At 60.8% G+C, this 18,786-nt stretch overlaps 4 protein-coding genes across 4 annotated transcripts; 1 reads left to right on the plus strand and 3 right to left on the minus strand.

Moving 5' to 3' along the window:
* Positions 1–24: 24 nt before the first annotated feature.
* Positions 25–1,404, minus strand: HRG_03382 (VrtJ; the record flags this gene model as incomplete). Its single annotated transcript, XM_044861853.1, has 3 exons — positions 25–532; positions 588–1,062; positions 1,161–1,404. 3 exons carry the CDS (start codon positions 1,402–1,404, stop codon positions 25–27), a joined length of 1,227 nt encoding a protein of 408 aa, XP_044722879.1.
* Positions 1,405–3,170: 1,766 nt separating this feature from the next.
* On the plus strand, positions 3,171–4,189 carry HRG_03383 (uncharacterized protein; the record flags this gene model as incomplete). The annotated part of the gene is made up of 3 exons (XM_044861854.1): positions 3,171–3,361; positions 3,437–3,608; positions 3,728–4,189. The coding sequence occupies 3 exons, from the start codon at positions 3,171–3,173 to the stop codon at positions 4,187–4,189; spliced, it is 825 nt and encodes a 274-aa protein (XP_044722880.1).
* Positions 4,190–6,878: 2,689 nt separating this feature from the next.
* On the minus strand, positions 6,879–12,266 carry HRG_03384 (PIF1 protein; the record flags this gene model as incomplete). The annotated part of the gene is made up of 15 exons (XM_044861855.1): positions 6,879–7,646; positions 7,720–7,823; positions 8,347–8,742; positions 8,834–8,895; positions 8,961–9,058; positions 9,253–9,417; positions 9,507–9,752; positions 9,884–10,021; positions 10,104–10,188; positions 10,296–10,546; positions 10,831–11,208; positions 11,267–11,597; positions 11,644–11,793; positions 11,851–11,900; positions 12,123–12,266. The coding sequence occupies 15 exons, from the start codon at positions 12,264–12,266 to the stop codon at positions 6,879–6,881; spliced, it is 3,366 nt and encodes a 1,121-aa protein (XP_044722881.1).
* A 5,124-nt stretch (positions 12,267–17,390) lies between these two features.
* Positions 17,391–18,349, minus strand: HRG_03385 (PIF1-like helicase domain-containing protein; the record flags this gene model as incomplete). The annotated part of the gene is made up of 2 exons (XM_044861856.1): positions 17,391–17,808; positions 17,874–18,349. 2 exons carry the CDS (start codon positions 18,347–18,349, stop codon positions 17,391–17,393), a joined length of 894 nt encoding a protein of 297 aa, XP_044722882.1.
* Positions 18,350–18,786: the final 437 nt, after the last annotated feature.

An 18,786-nucleotide genomic window follows, 5' to 3' on the forward strand; every position in this document is an offset into this window, starting at 1 on the left:
GCCTGCGTGCCCTGGTTCCCGACGCTAGGGCCCGCGCTCTCCCCAGTGGCGTCCTCGTCGGCGAGCCTCGGCCCGCCTAAGCCAAAACAGGGTCGGAAAGGCCTTTGCGAAGAAGGAGGCGTCCGCCGAGTCGGCGAAATCCTCGCCGCGCCGCACCTGTATGTGCGGCTCGACGTCGCCGCCATCGCCCTCCGCCTCTCGGGCCGCAGTCCCTACCCACGTCCTCGGGCCGGCGCGCGCTCCCTCGGGCCCGACGGCACCGCGGGCGAAGCGAATCTTCTCAGCATCGGCCACCTCTGGCGCCCCGTCCAACGGGAACATGCCGGAAGACGTCACCTCGTTGATTACGTCCCCGTCCTCTTCGGGCCTAGCGCCGTCCCCGTCGTCGTCCTCGCACGTGAGCCCGACGTCACGGCTCCCCTCGGTGGGGTCCCGCCCCTGCCTCAGCATCGCGAGGACCTCCTCGATCTCGACCGCACCCTCGTCGTCCATGGCCCGCTCCGACGGCGGCACCACCTGCGCCGTCCGCGTCCTCTCCGCGCCGACGGCTCGCTTCCCTCTAGCCGCTCGCACCCCACCGGCGGCACCCCGTGCGGCGGCGCCCCCAGCTGGCCATCTCCGCCGCGTCGATCTCGACCTCGCCGTAGAGCGGATTGTTCTCCTTGAGCCAGGCTAGCGCCCTCTCCACCGCCGACCGCCTTACCGACAGCAGGCCCGATAGGTCGCGCGGCCCGGGCCTCTCGGCACCCTGCCACGAGACGTGGATCTCGTCCATGACCCGGAGCAGCGGGTGCGGCAGCACCTTAGCGGCTAGGCCCTGCACGTCGTTTGGGAACACGGTAATGTGGCCCTTGACGTGCCTCGGGTACCTCACGCTCTGCCTCTGACCGCCCGGGATGCTGTACTTCGTCACGAAGCCGTAGCACGAGTTGAGTGAGATGAGCTTCTCCTCGAGCGGCGTGAGGTCCTTCAGCTCGTCGGGGTACGCGTGCTCGCAGCCGAGCCGCCCGTGGAGGTGCATGGCCGGCGACGCCCCCTCGCGCCCGGCCCATCGCGCGCACTCTACGCAGACCGGCACCGGCCTGCCTCCGGGAAGCAGCTTCGGCATCCGAACCGGTACCGCCCGCCCCCGCAACGCTGCTCCGCGACCACCCTCCCACGTCGTCTCCTCAGCTCCTCCTTGGCTCGCTTCCGGTAGCATAGCGTGCAGGTCGCGATCGGCAGCGTGCCTGCGTCGTGGAACGCCCGGTAGAACCTCCGCACCGTCCTCACCTGCCTCTCGCGCGGCACCGGCGCGCACCACGTCTGCTCGTTGGCCAGCCTCTCGCCCGCCTCGAACTCCTCGTCGAGGTGCCGCAGCGCGCTGGCCAGGTCCTCGGCCTGCAGCTCCCTTCGTCTCGGCATCTTTCACCCACCCTGGCGCGTTTCCGCCCGGCCTGCCCACTACTAAGATGGCGTTTCCTCTTCTGCTCGTCTCTCGCCTGGCGTCTTATCGCCGCTCTACCTGCGTCCGGTTAGCTATCACCGTCACACGCCTTCACCTCGCTCTACGACCGTACCTGCCGGTGCGCTATCTCTGCCGCTAACAAGCGGCCCGGCTGCGGGGAGTTGTGGCGGGGCCTCGCCCTGCTAGCCGGCCGGGACTGGATGGCTCGCGGCACGTGCTGGCTTCCGGCCGAGACTACGGCCGGGCTAGTCCCGCTCGACGGCGGCGAAGGCCCGGCGGCCCTCCATGTCGGCTGGGGCCAGGTATCCTGCGGAGCCCCTTGCTTCCGGCCGAGGCTGCAGCCAAACCTATCCCGTTCGACGGCAGTGAAGGACCGGCGGCCCTCCATGTCGGCTGGGGCCGAATGTCCCGTGGAGCGTCCGAACTTCTCGTCTGCGGCGGCGAGGGCCCGGCGGTCTCCGCCGTCGGCAGAGACCGGATTTCTCTCGGTGCGCGCTGGCCTTTCCCTGAGGCCGAGACGGCGCTGGGCCCGCCCAGCGGCAGCCAGTGCCCCGCCGCCCTCGGTAGGCGGCAGCCAAGTTGCCGCCGCACTCGGTGTCGGCTGAGGCTGGATATCCCGCGGCGCGACTCGGCCTGCGCTGATCCTCCATTTCCCTAGTCCTGGCGGTCTTCCCCGCCCTCGCCTCGGAGGCGCCTCCCTTGACGCCTCTTCTTGCTCTCTCCGAGAGGCGCCGCGACCGAGTGCCGGCGCTGCTGTGATCGGCCGGATCTCTGGTCCTGTGTACGGCGCTGCTCGGGCTTCTGGCGCCGGGCTTGCCCTGTCACCCGCTCCGGACTGGACCCTCCCGTTAGCTGGCTTCATCGCGACACCGGTCTACCGAGGCCCCGCGGACCTCTTGTCTTCCTCGCTTGCGCTGCCTCTCCGGCCCCGCCTACTTGCGGTGCTACTGGGCTCCCGGCGTAAATCCTCGTAAGTGTAAGTGTAATAACGGCGTATAAGTCCTTGCCTCGACCATTCATCCTGCACTTGTCTTGCTGACTGGCACCCCTCCTGTGCGTACAGGATCCTCTAGGAAAGTCTATATATCTTACTCGTAGCTCTCTAGTACGTCTACAGGCGTGCCGCTGCTCTTTACATTATACCGGCGCCGCCTTTCTATCGAGCCCGCCCGCTATTGCCCGCCGCTTTCAGCGGCGGGCTACGGCCTCGGCCGGTCCTTACATGTAGGTCGCCAAGACAGCTTCCTCTTGCCTGTGCTTTGCATGGTACACTTTTCCGTCTAGTCATCTAGGTCTTGTCGGTCAAAGCCTCAGTACGCCCCTAGACGCTCGCCTGCTGAATTTTGAACCCATGTCTTACACGTGTTGCGAATAAGCCTGCCTCCTTCTCCTCGAACATAGCTTCGCGCGTCCTGCTTGTCTTAAAACCCTACGTCTTACTAGACCGCCTTTCGAGGTTTCCTCTTCTCCTCTTGTCGCATTTTTCTGTATACACATCTTATAGACCTCCTTTATATAGGCTCCTTATCTTAGCCTACCGCTAACGCTACGTTGCGTCTTCGTTTAGTATCCTTTGACTTCTCTTATACACCACGGCCACCAGCCCTTCCCTACTACACTAAACTCTTAAGACGGCATATTGGTAGGGAGCACTCCTGCCCCTATACCTCGCCGCTTCTAGCTTCGCTCCGGCAACGTTGCTCTTCCACCACACGGCCTCGCCATGTCTTCGTCTCCGTCGGCGGACAGCTCTGCCCCGCACCTCCGCAAGCCCCTTGCCACTAGCAAGGGCGCGGGCGGCGACATGTCCATGATGTTCTTCGCCCAGCCCGACTGCCCCGCGAGGTTTGCCCACCAAGACGAGCACCGCATCACGGGCTTAACGCCGAGGCCATCGCCCGAGTCCTCCTGCCGGTGCCCTCGTGGCTGCTAGAGTCGGAGTATGCACCCTCCGGGCCGAGGGCGACGATCTAGGCCCTCTCTCTTTAGTCTAAACCTCTCCATCTACGGCCAGCCGGTCGTCGATACCGACTGGTCCGAGCAGTGGTTCTTTATGAGCGGCCGCGTTCACCCCTACGCCCTCTCCTGGGAGGTGGAGCGCCGCGACGGCCTCGAGGCCGGCCCGGACGATGCTATTCTCTACACCGTGCCCGCCCTTATCGTCCGCAACCAAGGTTACCAGCCGTGCGCCCCCCTCCCCTTTTCATTGTAATGCGCCTCCTCACCCACCGCCCCGCTGACTTTGCCCCCTAGCGTCCTGCCGCGCTCCTTGGCCTCTAGCGGCCAGTTCCGTCTACGCCTCCCGTTGTCTCCTTCCATGGCGTCGTAGCCGGGCCCGGCCTCGACCTCCTGCGTCGAGACTTCCTGCCCGGTCTCGGGCCCGACCAGCTCCGCTGCTGCGGCTTCGTCCGGCTCACGACCTACATCGCCCTGGCCTGCCGGACAGGATTCCATATAAGGGCTACCACCCTTCGAGGTCTTTGTTATCTTTCCGTCTACGTTAACCCTTGGGCCGTGCTATGCAAGAAAATCGCTGAAAAGCCTAACTCTTCCTTCCTGCCCGGCGTCCCCTTTACCTGCACCGGAAAGGTCGTCGGCCTTCTCGACCACCGCGTTATGCTCTCCCCCCCGGGCTCGGAGCGCGATTACGTCTTTATCATCGTCCCGGACAGCTGGACCTTTGTCGATAGGCCCTCGGCGGCCGCCGCCGCCGCCTCGGCTTCCCCCCTCCTCCCCCTTTAGGCGTCAGACCCAATCCCCCCCCTCTACCCCCCCTTCTCGGCCCCGGCCCCGCCAGCCCTCGACCCCGTCACGCCGCCGCCTAAGCGATCGCCCCGGCCCTGGCCGATACGCCCATGAAGAGGGCGCGCTTCCTGCAGCAGCAGTATTCGCCGCTTTCCTCGTCTTCGAACACCGTCGGCTCCGCCGCCCTCCTCCTCTCCTCCGCCGGCCGCTTTTCCGTCTCGACCGGACGGCGCCCCACCCGTTCCGCTCCGACTGCCAGCCCGGATTCCCCTCTCAACTCTATCGTCGCGAGCACCTCCGACCCGCCCGCACGCCCTCTTCGCTATCGCATGCAGAAATAAGCTACCTACTATAGACCCATCGCTCTCTTAAGCCTCCTACCTTTACTAAAACGAACTGTTCTCCCTCCCGGGGTGCTGCTCCTAACGCAAATTGTCGCTCTAGAATTACTATTACTCTGCACATTACAGCGTTTGTCCCTTTTAAGGACAGCTTTAGCTTCCGAACCCGTTTCTTACGAAAGTGCCTGCCTCTAGACGTTCTCCGTGACTTCATTTGTGTCCTGTGCGTTGCGCTTCGCCCTTCTCTTTCCTTGCCAGCTTGCCGCCGCACTCTCGGCTGCATTTAGCGGCGACGGGGCCTGTAGTTGCGCCTCGGCAAAGGCGTCTTTGTTGCGGAAGCCGACTCCGCTTCTCGCCTATCGGTCATTGCTCTACATGGAGGATACGGTTTTCTACTATAAAATATTATATGCCGTTCCTTAGTTGTGCAAGCCATAGGGACGACGGTCGTTGAAGTCGGCGGGTTCTACAAAGGCCGTTGCGGCGTTTGAGGCTGGCCGTAAGGCCGCCTCGACGGCGTTGCTTGCTTCCCCTCCCTAGCTCCCTAGCTTGCCTTTGGCTTGCATCCCTTCTTGTGTACCTTCCAGTCCTCCTTTTGGTGTTGCCTGCTGCAATACGCGACCGCCAGGCATCGGCTGCACCTCCTCGCCCCCGCCATCTCTCCACAAACCCGGCAGACCTTCCCCTCAGTGCTCTGTGCATCCTGCCCTTGCATTTGCTTTGCGCCCATACTTCCGTCCGCCTGCCCCGCCTCTGCCATCGTGTCCTGCATTTCCTGCCTCGCCCTTATTTCGCATCCTTCTTGGCCGCAGAATGACGACACGACCACGAGCACAAACGGCCTCTCTGCATGTAGGTACGATATCGGGCTCTGTAGAATGTCCTTTGCGACTTCGCCGCAACTCGCAGCGCGCCCTGCTGCCTTCCGACACGCCGCCTCGTGCTCCCGTAGGATCGGCCTTATCCACTGTAGGAACAGTGCGCTGGCTTCGTCGTCCGGCCTCGCCTGGCCTACCTGCGTCACGAGCGTCTTCGGGATGCTATGCTTGTACTTGAGCTCCGTGGCCCGAATTCGCACCAGAACTCCACGGAAACGTTGCAAGTGGCCATGCTGTAGTTGTTTTCCTAACTGCTCGATCGGTAGCTAGGGTAGACGCTTCTGCTCTCCTATTCGTGCCTTGGTGCCTCTCTTATACTCCCTCTCTCTTACCCCGCAACCGTTATCATCGCTGTATTTGCCTTCTTGCTTTTTCTCCCTCTTCCCGCTGCGGGATGGTGCCCGAATGGCCGATTTATTTGCCTACCTTCTTGCATGCATTAGTTCCTGGCGCTACCGCCTGCTTGCGTTCTTTGCTCTCGCCCTCTGTCTTCGTCTTGTTTGTCTCAATCCTCAGTCTTCGTTCCTCAAGGCTTTTTGCGCAACCCATGAGGGGTTGCCTTACCTGTGCCTTGAGGAACGAAAGGCCTTGCCTTGAGGAACGATGCCTTGAGGAACGAAAGGACTTCATTATCATTAGCGCGCGGGGAAAAAAGGCCCCAGACTGCTTCACCCCCACATCCTCCGCCTCTGATTGGCTGATTTATTTCCTCTTTCGGAATAAAAGATCCCGTGTGATTGGTCGCCGACCCTTCCGTCCCTCCCTCATCATTGGTCGCTGCCGCCTTCTCTTGCCCCTCTCATGCCTTGCCCTGTTTCCCCCCCGTTTATACTCCTGTTTACCCTTGCCAATGCCAATGCCAACCTTTTTCCTTTCGTCCGCCGGTTTTCTTATTGTGTCTAAAACTTGCGTCTTTTGTCTTTGCCCTTTCGTTCATGCCTTTCTAGCGGGTTCTTCCTTCAAGTCTAAAGTCGCCCCTCGTTGATCGCTGCTGCCCAGTGCCCTTGTCTTCTTGCCCGCCGGCGCTCCTCCGTCTTCTCCCCTCGTCACCTCACCCTGACAACTCTCCTTGACTCTTCAGCGTCGCCATCCGACCGACGCAAAGCTTCCTCGACAGTCCTCTCGCTTAGCACCTCCAGCCTGGCCTGCGCGGCGGTCATCTCTTCGGGGACTCGGTTGCCCACCAAGTCTCTCCCGCACCTTGGACACGAGCGTGATGCCGTCTAGCGTTCGACAGCGCGATAGCTGCACATATAAGCTGTACGGGTCGCATTGCGAGGGCACGGCCCTTCCATCGACTTTCGTCGTCCGTGTCCCCGCAGCTCCAGGGCCACGCGCTCTGCGTTCTGCCCTGCACCTTGTAGTCCGTGCAGGCGAAGGCTGCTGCGCACGGCAATCCCTTCCGGCTGACGTCGTTCTGCTGCCACGGCCGCTTTCGTTGGCAGTGTATCCTGACGCTCATCGGCGTTAACAAGATCGTGCCCGGCGGCATCCCGACGAAGTGGAGGTCCTTTGTCGTCGCCGATTCCAGTAATATCCCCGCCGGCGGCCGAAGTGGATCGTCATGTCGGACGAGATTCGATGCCCTGGGGACGCCTTGTCGACAATGACCTCCACCGCCGAGTAGCCGGCGCCGTTCACCAGCTTCAGCCCCTGATGGGTGTTGTGGTTCACGACGACCGGCATCCCGGCCACGAACATGAAGACGGCCGGCACGGGGATCGCGCTATCGTCGCCTTGATTGAGTACCATGATCGCTTCTTCCTCGGTCGGCAGGCCCTCCTTCCACTTGTGCTCGGAGATGAAGATGCGCATCGTCGACCGCTGCTGGACCCGGAACGCCAAGCTTGCCTCCATGTTTAGGTTCCACCGATTCCTGTTCAGCGGCGTCACCACGGTGATGCCAGTCTCCCAAGGGATCCGCCTGCCCTCGCGGTAGCACCTTGAGTTGAGGAGGTCCAGATCCGTGCGGTCCTGCACACCCTGCCGGATCCGCTTCAGCAGCCCCTGCAATTCCGGATCACCGGCGGCGCGCATTTGCTCGTTCAACATGACGACCGTCGTGAATCTCTTCCACAGCGCGTGCGCTTTGTCGTGCTGGTGCCGCTGCTCGGCCTTGAACGAGTTGTCTACGTCCCACGAGATGGCCGCGCTCGGCAGGACGATCGACCTCTCTTGGACCGGCCGGAACTGCTGAAAGTCTCCGCAGAAGAGGACGATGGGGATCCCCGAAATCTTTCTGCGATCCGCGAAGCCGACAGAGTCGCTCGTTTATGGCGTGCAGCGTCCGCGCTCCGAGCATGCTCACCTCGTCGATGACAAGCACGTCCTTCTCCTGCCAGTCCATCCGAGACTGGCCGTGGATGAACCGCTCCGCCCGTTTTGTCAGCCGCACCCCGTCAAGGTCCTTGGCTGTGTTCGCGCCGCCCGCCCTTGGTCTTTAGTGAACCCGCAGGCGGGTGGATCGTGATGCCGTTGATCTGCGCCGCGGCAGTCCTGACGTCGCCGTGATCAGCAGACGATTCGAAAGGCTCTTCCCACTGAACAGCTCGACGAGTGCCCCAATGATCCGCGACTTGCCGGTGCCCCCTCGCCGCCGACGAACTGGCAGAGCTGGCCGGCATCGCCCTATTCGTTTGTCGCATCAAATCGAGCTGGCGGCATATTATTAGGAAAGCGATCGACTGCCTCTTGTTCAGCGTTAGCCGTGTTGACAACTCCTTGCCCGCCGCGAAGAAGGAGGTCGATGGGCCAAGCTGGACGCGCATTCCCGCTTCTGCGTCGCTAGCCGTCTCGTCGGAGTCGGCTGTCGTCATTTCGACGTCGTCCTCCCGAAGCCGGTCATCACCCTCCGCAACGCAGCTCGGCGATCGCTTTCCCGGACTGCGACTGTGGTTTGTACGCCTTGGATCATTCTCTCCTTTCCTCGACGCACTTATCTGCTGCGACTTGATAGCCTTGACCTGATCCTGCGGCGGTAGTGCGGCCCCGGAAAATACCCGCCCTGGCATGCTTATGCACCTCAACCCTTGTTCGGGAATCGCGATGGCCTCGAGCTCGGCCGTTGAGCAGAGCGCCGATTGCTGGAATCGACAGAGCTGCCGCATCATTGCCATGAGCTCCGGCGACTTGGCCGTCACCTGATTCGTGCCCACTGCGCCTCGGACGACGTCGATCAGGCGCGTTGCGTCTCCGATGTTGTTGGACCGATACGTCGCTGCAAATTCTGCGCCCGCCTCGCCTGTCTCGCCCTCCTCGACGTGGGCGACCGTGGAATCGCCATCGCCGGATGAGGCCGCCCATTGCTTGGCGTCGCGCTTTGCGTCTTCGGCTGATCGTCGAAGCAGCTGCACGTTGTCGACGAGACATGATATTCTCGGGGCCAGCGCCTCGCGCCCGCTCCCAGATGCTATTGATCTCACCTGTTTCTTCGCACAGAAAGGACTCCCACGGCACAAATAGCGCAAGATGCTGCACGGCTGCCCTTTAAGGGGAGGGGAGGTTAGCCACTCTGATGATGCCTGCCGGCAGGGCGGTTGCTATACACACCTCCGGTGGCACGACTCCTCGTCGTCGTTGTGGCCGAAGTCCTTGCTCAGGTAGCCATCGAGGCAGACGGTAGCATGCTTGCCCGGCCGCCTGAGCACCTGGACCCAGCGTCTCCTGGCGCCCATCCATCCTCGAAGGGCACCTCCCCAGGCCGCACAGCTCTCATCCTTACTGGTGCGTTTTAGTCTAACGACCGATATGTAGTCGTATAAGCATAGCCCTCGCAGGAGCTCTCCCGGTGCTGGTACGCCTCAACGTGGGAGATCCTCAGGCCTGCTTCTTCGACAACGACCGACTCATCCAGAGTATCATCTATGGCCGCCGCGCCACTTGCTCGTCGGAGATACGGCCACCGTCGAAAGACTTCCCAGTACAGCAGAGATGTGTTCAGGTACGCCCAGGCGCTGCTGTTGGTGAACTCGGCCGGATATCCAAGAAGATGAGCGACGACCTCGACCTGAGATAGCGGACGCTCCGTGAACACACGATTCGCCACCCTCATCAAGAACTGTCGCGTCCTGTTCCCTTGGCGTCGTCATCGCCAACAGCACCTCCACCGTCGTCCTGTCCTCCGTTGGCCGTGCCGTCACCCGTTGAGGCGGCCAGGAGATCGGCCGCGGCCGCCACACGCTTCCACACCGGGTCCTCCACCTTCGTCGCGTAGTTCGTGACATAATACATAAGGGCCATGGTCTTGCGCTGCGTCGCAATGAAGGAAATGTCGTGGTTGTGCCGGAGCCCAACAGCGATAGCCTTGTTCCATCGATTGACCATGCTGTGAGTCCTCCGGATCTGCAACACCCCGTCTGCCGTGATGGCGGTCTTGTCGACCAACCTCCATGGAGACTTAAACCGGCATAGATTCCTTTCCGCGCTCCTTTGCCCAAGGAATACTTGACACAGGTCGGGCTATGCGTGTGAACCTGTGTAGCGCCGGCACAGAAGTTGGCCTCCTCGTCAAATGCGGCCGAAAACTGCTCGGTGTTGTCCAGCAGGGAGGAAATATCGGACGTCACAGATCGCTCCGCTTGCACGGCGCAGAACCCTTCCTGATCCAGATCCTATCTTGCACGTCAGCCTGGCCCCGTTTGTCCATCGGACGAGCAATTCAGGTTCTCAGTGACACGTCTTAGCTATTCTTACCTCGGAGAAGACACTATCGACGTATCGTATGATTCGCTCGCGATACGCCGCCTGATCCTCCCCGTGGATGTCGGCAAGCATCGAGCTGAGATGCGCGTTTCCGTGCAACCAGAGCAAGCCGTGAACATGAAGCGCCCTCGTTCGTTGGTCTCCACAGCGCCATAGTACTTGCCGATGCGCCCGAATACCGACTCTTCTCCGACCTTCACGTAATGATCGAAGAACAGCTTCATCTCCCGGTGGAAGAATACGGCGGCGCTCATCGGATCGGACATGGCCAGCCTTGTCCGCTTGTACGCACTCCCAAGGCCTTCTAGGAACTCCTCGGCCGCGCCGGGATCGCGTGTCCGATATGCCGCCAGTCGCAGCTTCACCGGGTTCGTAATGTCGTTTGGGTTGATGGTGAACCAGATGGCCGGAACGCCGTAGCCAACGATGAGCGACTGGATTTTCCGCCGCATATTGAGCCGAACCTCTCGACATGGGTTGCCGGTGGCCGTACAGCGAGAGGCTCCTGAGAAGCTCCTTCACGCCCTCATCGGTCGTCTTGCCCGAGCTCTCCAACTCGACCCTCGCCGCCGCTAACCTTTGCGCGGTCATCGAGCGGGCAACGCGCTCGACCTTGCCGAAGTCCTTCCTCGCCACACTCAGCATGCTGACGCGGCGGTTCCTCGACCGCACCCCCATGTTGAAGACGAGAAATGCAAATATGTGGTGCAACGCAAACCGGCCACCATGGCGCCGGAGCACGATGTCGGCCCAAATCCGGAGGTTCAAGCTTCGGGAGGATACGATGTCTCCGCTGCCGCCCCTCCCTCAGCAGCTCTCCCGGCGCCTCGCAAGTTGGAAAGGCCTTCCCCGCCTCGGCTATGGCCTCTTCGGCCAGCCTTGGTCCCCCAACGCCAAATGGGAACAGGGTCGGGAACGTTCTGGCGAAGAAGGACGTCTCAAAGGAGTCGGCAAACTCATCCCCCCGCGAGACTCGAATGTATGGCTCACTGCCATCGTCGCCACGCCCTCGACCCCACCGAGGATCCGACCCACGTTCTCGGCCCGCGCGGCCGTCGTCGGCACCTGCGCCAACAGCGTCACAGGCAAACCGCAGCTTCTCGACATCCGCCACGTCTGGCGGTCCGTCCAGCAAACATGCCGGAAGACGTCACCTCGTTGATTGGTCGAACGTTCTGATCGGGGCTAGCACCAACTCCATCACGACCCGCGCCTTCTTCGTTGGGCCCGTGCCCTTCAGCCTCGCCTCCCGTTTCCTGCCTTTGGTTGAGCAGAGCGAAGAGTTCCTCGATCTCCACCGACCCCTCGTCGTCCATGGCGCGCTCCGTGGGCGGCACAACGTGCGCCGTCCGCGTTTTCTCCCATGCGGACGGCTCGTTCCGCTCCATGCGATCATACACCAAGGCCGGCACCCCGTCTATCGGGTCTCCCAACTCTCCATCTCCGCCACGTCGATCTCGATCTCGGCGTAGTGGGGTTGCTCCTCTTCAGCCAAACAAGAGCCCTCTCGACGACCCGCCGCCTCACCGACAAGAGACTCGACAGGTCGCTCGGTGCCGGCTTCTCCACGCCCTGCCACGAAACGTGGATCTCGTCCAGTGCTTGCAAAGGGGTGCGGAGCACCTTGGTCGCCAGCTCCTGCACGTTGTTGGGAAACACTGTGATGTGGCCCTTGACGTGCCTCGGATACCTCACGGCCTGCCTCTGCCCGCCCGGAATGCTATATCTCGTGACAAACCCATAGCAGGAGTTGAGCGAGACGAGCTTCTCTTCGACCAGCGTGAGTCCCTTGAGCTCGTCAGGAACATGTGCTCACAGCCAAGGCGAGTGTGAAGATGGACCGCCGGCGACAGACTCCCGCGCGCCAGGCATCGGGCACACTCCGCACACACCGACACGGGCTCGCCTTCGGGAAAGCAGCTCCGGCATGAAAATGGTGAGCGGCCGCCCTCTGGCACGCAGCTTGACAGCCATTGATCCCATCTGATCTCCTCAGCTCTTTTCTCGTACGCTTGCGGTAGCTGTCATGCAGGTCCGTATCGGCAACGTGCTCGCATCGTGGAACGCCTGATAAAAATCCCGCACCGTCGACACCTTCCTGTCGTGCGGTATTGGCGTACACCACGTCTGATCGTTAGACAGCCTCTCCTTCATGGCGAAGTCTTCCTCCAAAAAACGCAGCACACTCGCCAGGTCTTCGGCCCGCAGCTCCCGACTCCTCTGCCTTCCGATTCCACTCCGAATCTGTTTTCTCGGGCGCTCGTCCGGACCAGGAAGACGTTTTCTCTTCTCCCGCCTCCGGGGCCGCCTCCGGGCCGCCTCCGATCCATGATTTCTTCTCTCCGTGGCTGATTCGCTTCTTCGCAAGCCGTCGGATGCGGCAGCTTTGGCGACGACTGCCCGACTACGTGCGCATCCCTGACACGCCATCCGGCCCTTTGCACTGGACAGGCACCGGGCCGTGCTGGCGAACGTTTTCCACGCCGAACCTTGACCTCAGTCCTTGCCCTTTCCAGCACTCTCCTCGTTCTTGCTGCCGATCAAACTGCACGGGCTCCCCAGCCGCCACCCGCGATGAGCCGCCCACCTCCCTTTGCTGCAGCCTCCGCCCGCTCAGCGAAGCGTCCGCTGGCTCTGCCGCGGCGTCGCCCACCCCCACAGGAGACGGCCCCGGATGCTGCGCCGTACCTGCTGCGTTGGAGACACCCCTGCGGCCTGGTACTCCCTTTACCCGCCAACTCCGTCCCCGACGGCGCTTGGGCAAACCAGACGCAATCGCTGCTGCTAATTGCCCGTTTTCTTTTAAGTTGTCGAATACCGGTTCCCTAGGCTGGATGGATCGAAGCTTCGGTACCTCCTTCGAATGAACACTCGGGACATCGCCCGCCGCCGCCGTAACACGTTGCTCCTCATCTTCAGGATCTCCCTCCTGAGGCAGAAAGTGCCGATGAGGGAGCGGACGATCAGAGTCCGCTACCCCCATATCTCCACGTTCCCTAGGCAACAGGGGCCTCGGAAGCTGACCCGGTGACTGATGTTGCGCGGAACTTCCGCTGCTAACCATATTATGGAACTTCCGTGCTCTGTTTGACCGCAAACCGCCTCGCGGCGGTCTTCTCGGCAACGACCTCGCAATTGCTTCTGCGTGCTGTCTCCATGCGGTGTCTTCAACCACAGGTTTCCTAGGCTGAATCGGCCGGAACGTTGATGCCGCATTCGCCCGTGATTCGTATCTTCGTAACCGTCCCAGGCTCTCCCCGTGCTCTGCGGCCCTCTCAGAAGCTGCCACCACATCTACACCGGCTCCTGTCGCACCATCTCCGAGCCCCGAACCCGACCCGCTCACGTTCTCACCTCTTCTCCATCCCCGACTGACAACGAACAGGCTTCAGGGTGAGCAACCGCCTCGCTTAACTTCACTGCAGGACTGTCCGCCATGCTGCTGCCTCCTCGACGTCGACTGCCGTAAATTGGCAACAGGCTATAAAGCTTTGGCTCCGGAGCACCTCCACTTGGACAGTCTCGCTTGTTGACGACGCTACTTCTCCCGAATGGGAAGCTCCTAACCATCACTTCCTCATGGCCGTGGCGTTTCTTCCTTATAGCTTCCTATAAAATGCTTCCCTATGGTACCGAGGCGATGCAATACTACCCTCTATATTCCCCGTTACCATGCCTATCTATGTGCGTCCACCGTCCCGGCCTCGCCTGGTCTCCACGTGCGACCTGCTACCCCGGCTTTGCCAAAGCGACCCTTCCATCGCCGTGCTCTCTTTTGCGCACTCCAGCGAATCCTGGCCACTGCCGACCTCCGGCACATGGAGATGGCCGCGACAACCGCCTGCCGCACACTTCAAACCATACTCTTCAGCCCTTCCAACACCATCCTACCAACCTTGCGCATCAGTTCACCATCAATACCCGCCAATCCGCCTCGTCGAGCAACAGCCACAAGGCTGCCGGCGATAACATGTCCATGACGTCCTCATGCAGCCGGACTACCCTTCTAGATTTGCTCCTCGCCAGCACCAATGTCGCATCAACGGCCTTAATGCTAAAGCGATAGCCAGGACCCCTGCCTGTCCTCTTGTAGTCGCTAGCCACCGGAGTCTCGACTTGCAAACCCTCTTGGAAAGTTCTCGTGACCAACTCGCATCCTCCTCCTCAGGTCGACCCATATATCCGACTTCACCGTGTCCCAATAGTAGACTCGACACGGTCGGCACCCGCCTCGCTCAGCCGCACGCAATGCCCATCCAACTACCGACGACCGTCAAAAGGAGTCCTGCAATACTACCATAACCTCTTTCTTTCCTTCACTCTCATTCGTTATTGCCCCTTTGCTATCTACTCCATGCAACGATGACACCAAAGGACTACTGGACTTTCTTTCTCCGCAGTCTTACCCACACTAACCTTACCGTTCGCCGACCTCCAACTTCTCGCAACATAGCCATCACCCCTACTCAACTTCCAACCCCCGGCTCCCTACTTCACTCACGACCACAGAACCAGATGGTCGAGACTGCTCGAGAACCTCGCCAGCTCATTCCCGCATACCCCCGCTTCTGATCTATCACCTAGGTAGCATTCACTGACTCTCAAGTCTCCCCGACCCGAGCCACGAGCCCTCTTTCGAGCAGCAAGAAAACCTGCTTTATAGGATGCCTACCTCTACTCTGCCTAACCCCTCCTTTACACTTCCACGGTGACCACATCTGCCATGTTCTCACGATGTCGGCCTCCCAGCTCAACGTCGATACCTCGTCCTCCCGCGGCAACCTCTTGACAGCCAGAAAATGCTGGCGCCGACATGTCCATGATGGCCTTTGTCCAGCCCGGCTGCCCGTCTAGGTTCGCCTACCAGAATGAGCATCGTGTCAAAGGGCTCAACGCAGAAACCCTAGCGAGGGTCTTCCTTCCAACGCCCTCATGGCTGTCGACTCCAGAGTATGCAGCAATCCGGTCAGATCCTGACAATCCATCGACCTGCATCTTCTTGAGCCTTAATATTTCCATATACAACCAACAGATAATCCCCTCGGAATGGACCGAGCAGTGGTTCTTTATGGTCGGCCGTGTTCATCCCTTTGCCCTGACGTGGAAATCGAGCGACGTGATAGCTTCGAGTCGGAGGATGACAACATTACAGAATACACCATCCCGGCTCTCATCGTCCGCGACCACAGCTACCAGCCGTAGGTGTATGCTCCAGACCTCCGTCACCACTACCATCTCTGACGATGGCCACAGAGTCATCCCTCGCACCCTCGGCTCGGCGGATGCCTTCCCAGCGATACAACCCATTGTCTCCTTCACGGGACCTGTCATCGGTTCCGGCCGCGACCTTCTGCATGGAAACTCGGCTGCGGCCCTTGACGACACCCAGCTGAGCTGTTGCGGCTTTGTCCAGCTCTCGACCTTTATCTGTCCTGGGATTCCGGGCAAAACACCCTTCAAGGGCTTTCATCCCTTTCAACTTTTCGTCATCTTCCCCATTCACGCCAATCCTTGGACCTCCTATGCAAGAAGATGACCGAGAGGCGCGATAGCCAGTTCCAGCCGAACGCTCTCCTCACCTGCACGGGCAAAATCGCCGGCTTACTCGATCACCAGATCATGACACATGCCCCGGCCTTCGAGCAAGACTATATCTTCATCGTCGTCCCCGATACATGGACTTTCCTTGACAGGGCCATGTCCAACCAGGCTTCTGCGACACAGCTACTGCCGACGACACCCAAGGGCTCAGTCGGCAACCCTCGGACTATAGCGATGCGTTGGCCAGGTTTACCTCTACCAAAAACGCAATGCCGCCCCAAGCGGCGCCTCCCACGCCGCCTGCATCTAGGTCAGTCGATCCCCTTATGATGACATCAAAGCGGTCATTGCCCGATCCCGACCAAACCCCAACCAAGAGACCGCGACTTTCTCCAGAAATTTCCACCATAGTCGCCGCCTGTGATAGTCGAGGCCCCGCCAAATCCGACACTTCCTCCCTTCTGTCCCACGAAGACCGGAGACTCAGAGACGGACACCGAGCCAGTCAATCACCCAGCCACATCCGCCTCTGGCCCTATCAGACCTCCGGCGTCAATCTCTTCCCGACCGCACCGCGCCCGACATCCGCCCAAGAATATTCTGTAAAGCAACGAACGAAACAACACAACATGACAAGGAACATGTTTCATCATCCTCAAACTCAAGTGCGAAAGGCCCTAATGGGATATTTCCTTCTCCTCTTGCTCTCCTTTTCACAAAGACAATCCAGTCAAAACTTCTCCAATATACTCCTTATTCTGTTTATATCCACCACTTATAGCACCTGTAAATCCTCAGAGCCTTCCACTCGCCCACACATGCATTACCCACCCACAACTCTCTTCACCCCTGCCGCCTCTCCACGCCCTTTGCGCCTTTGCAAAGCAAAATCTCCCTGCAGCGGCCTAGGCTGCCTCTCTGACGCTCTGTCTCGATTTCACTCACGATAATGCTCTACGTCTCTCGCCGGATCTCCATCTCATATCTCTTATCTCACTCTTCTTCCTGTCTTCCTCTCACTTCCCCTGTCTCCTATCTCCTGTCGCCAACTCTCTCCTCTCCCCGACTTTCTCCTGTCGCCATCGCCAACTTTCGTTCCGAAAGGCCTCTTTGCGCGAGCCGCGGCTGGCGAGCCTTCCCCTCGTCTAACGTGCCCCGCAGACCCCGCCCTCTCCCCAAAAGTTCTCCGCCCCTTGATTGGTCCCTTGTGATTGGTCCTCCTTGCCTCCTCCTTGTTGGTCGCTGCCCTTCCCCCGGCTTCTGTTGCCTTTTCGCGTGCCTTATCCCACCACTGCCGACTCTTCCCGCCTGCCGAACTCTTCATCGCGTCACCTAGCGCGGCCGCCTTGACTCTTCAGCATCACCGTCCAGCCAGCGCAACGCCTCCTCAACGGTCCTCTCGCTCAGTACCTCGAGCCTGGCCTGTGCGGCAGTCATCTCCTCGGGGACCCGGTTGCCCACCAAGTCTCTGTCCCGCACCTTGGACACGAGCATGATGCCGTCTAGAGTTCGGCAGCGCGATAGCTGCACGTACAGGCCGTACGGGTCGCACTGCGAGGGCACCACCGTTCCATCCATCTTCGTCGTCCGTGTCCTCGCAGCTCGAGGGCCACGCGCTCCAGCGTTTTGCCCTGCACCTTGTAGTCCGTGCACGCGAACGCTGCTGCGCACGGCAAACCCTTTCGGCTGACGTCGTTGCGTTGCCACGGCCTTTTCGCTGGCACTGTATCTTAACGGTCATGGTGTCAACAAGATCGTGCCCGGCGGCATCCCGACGAAGTGGAGATATCTCGTCGTCTCCGATTCGAGAATGATCCCCGCCGGCGGCCCGAAGTGGATCGTCATATCGGCCGAGATCCGATGCCCCGGGTACGCCTTGTCGACAATGACCTCCACCGCCGAGTAGCTCGCGCCGTTCACTAGCTTCAGCCCCTGGTGGGTGTTGTGGTTCACGACGATGGGCATCCCGGCCACGAACATGAAGACGGCCGGCACCGGGATCGCGCTATCGTCGCCCTGGTTGAGTATCATGATCGCCTCTTCCTCCGTCGGCAGCTCCTCCTTCCACTTGTGCTCGGAGATGAAAATGCGCATCGTCGACCGCTGCTGGACCCGGAACGCCAGGCTCGCCTCCATGTTCAGGTTCCACCGATTCCTATTGAGCGGCGTCACCACGGTGATGCCCGTCTCCCAAGGGATCCGCCTTCCTCCCGGTAGCACCTTGAGTTGAGGAGGTTTAGATCCGTCCGATCCTGCACGCCTAGACGGATCCGCTTCAGCAGCCTCTGCAGCTCCGGGTCGCCGGCGGCGCGCATCTGCTCGTCCAGCATGACGACCGTCGTGAACCTCTTCCACAGTGCGTGCGCTTTGTCGTGCTGGTGACGCTGCTCGGCCTTGAACGAGTTGTCTACGTCCCACGAGATGGCCGCGCTAGGCAGGACGATCGACCTCTCTTGGACCGGCCGGAACTGCTGAAAATCTCCGCAGAAGAGGACGATGGGGATCCCCCCGAAATCTTGCCGCGATCCGCGAAGCCGGCGAAGCCGCTCGTTCACGGCGTGCAGCGTCCGCGCCCCGAGCATGCTCACCTCGTCGATGACGAGCACATCCTTCTCCTGCCAATCCATTCGAGACTGGCCGTGGATGAACCGCTCCGCCTGTTTCGGCAGCCGCACCCCGTCAAGGTCTTTGACCATGTTCGCGCCCCCCGCCCCTTGGTCTTTAGTGAACCCGCAGGCGGAGTGGATCGTGATGCCGTTGATCCGCGCCGCCGCAGTCCCCGACGTCGCCGTGATCAGCAGACGATTCGAAAGGCTCTTTTACTGAACAGCTCGACGAGTGCCTCGATGATTCGCGACTTGCCGGTACCGCCCTCGCCACCGACGAACTGGCGCAGCTGGCAGGCATCGCCCCGTCGTTCTGCTGCATCAAATCGAGCTGGCGGCATATTATCAGAAAAGCGATGGACTGCCTCTTGTTCAGCGTCAGCCGTGTTGCCAACACCTTGCCCGCCGCGAGGAAGGAGGTTGATGGGCCAAACTGAACGTCCATTCCCGCCCCTGCGTCGATAGCGGTCTCGTCGGAGTCGGCCATCGTCATTTCGACCTCGTCCTCCCGAAACCGGTCATCACCC

This window comes from Hirsutella rhossiliensis, assembly GCF_020360975.1.
Source record: "Hirsutella rhossiliensis strain HR02 chromosome Unknown scaffold00003, whole genome shotgun sequence".
NCBI lineage: Eukaryota > Fungi > Ascomycota > Sordariomycetes > Hypocreales > Ophiocordycipitaceae > Hirsutella > Hirsutella rhossiliensis.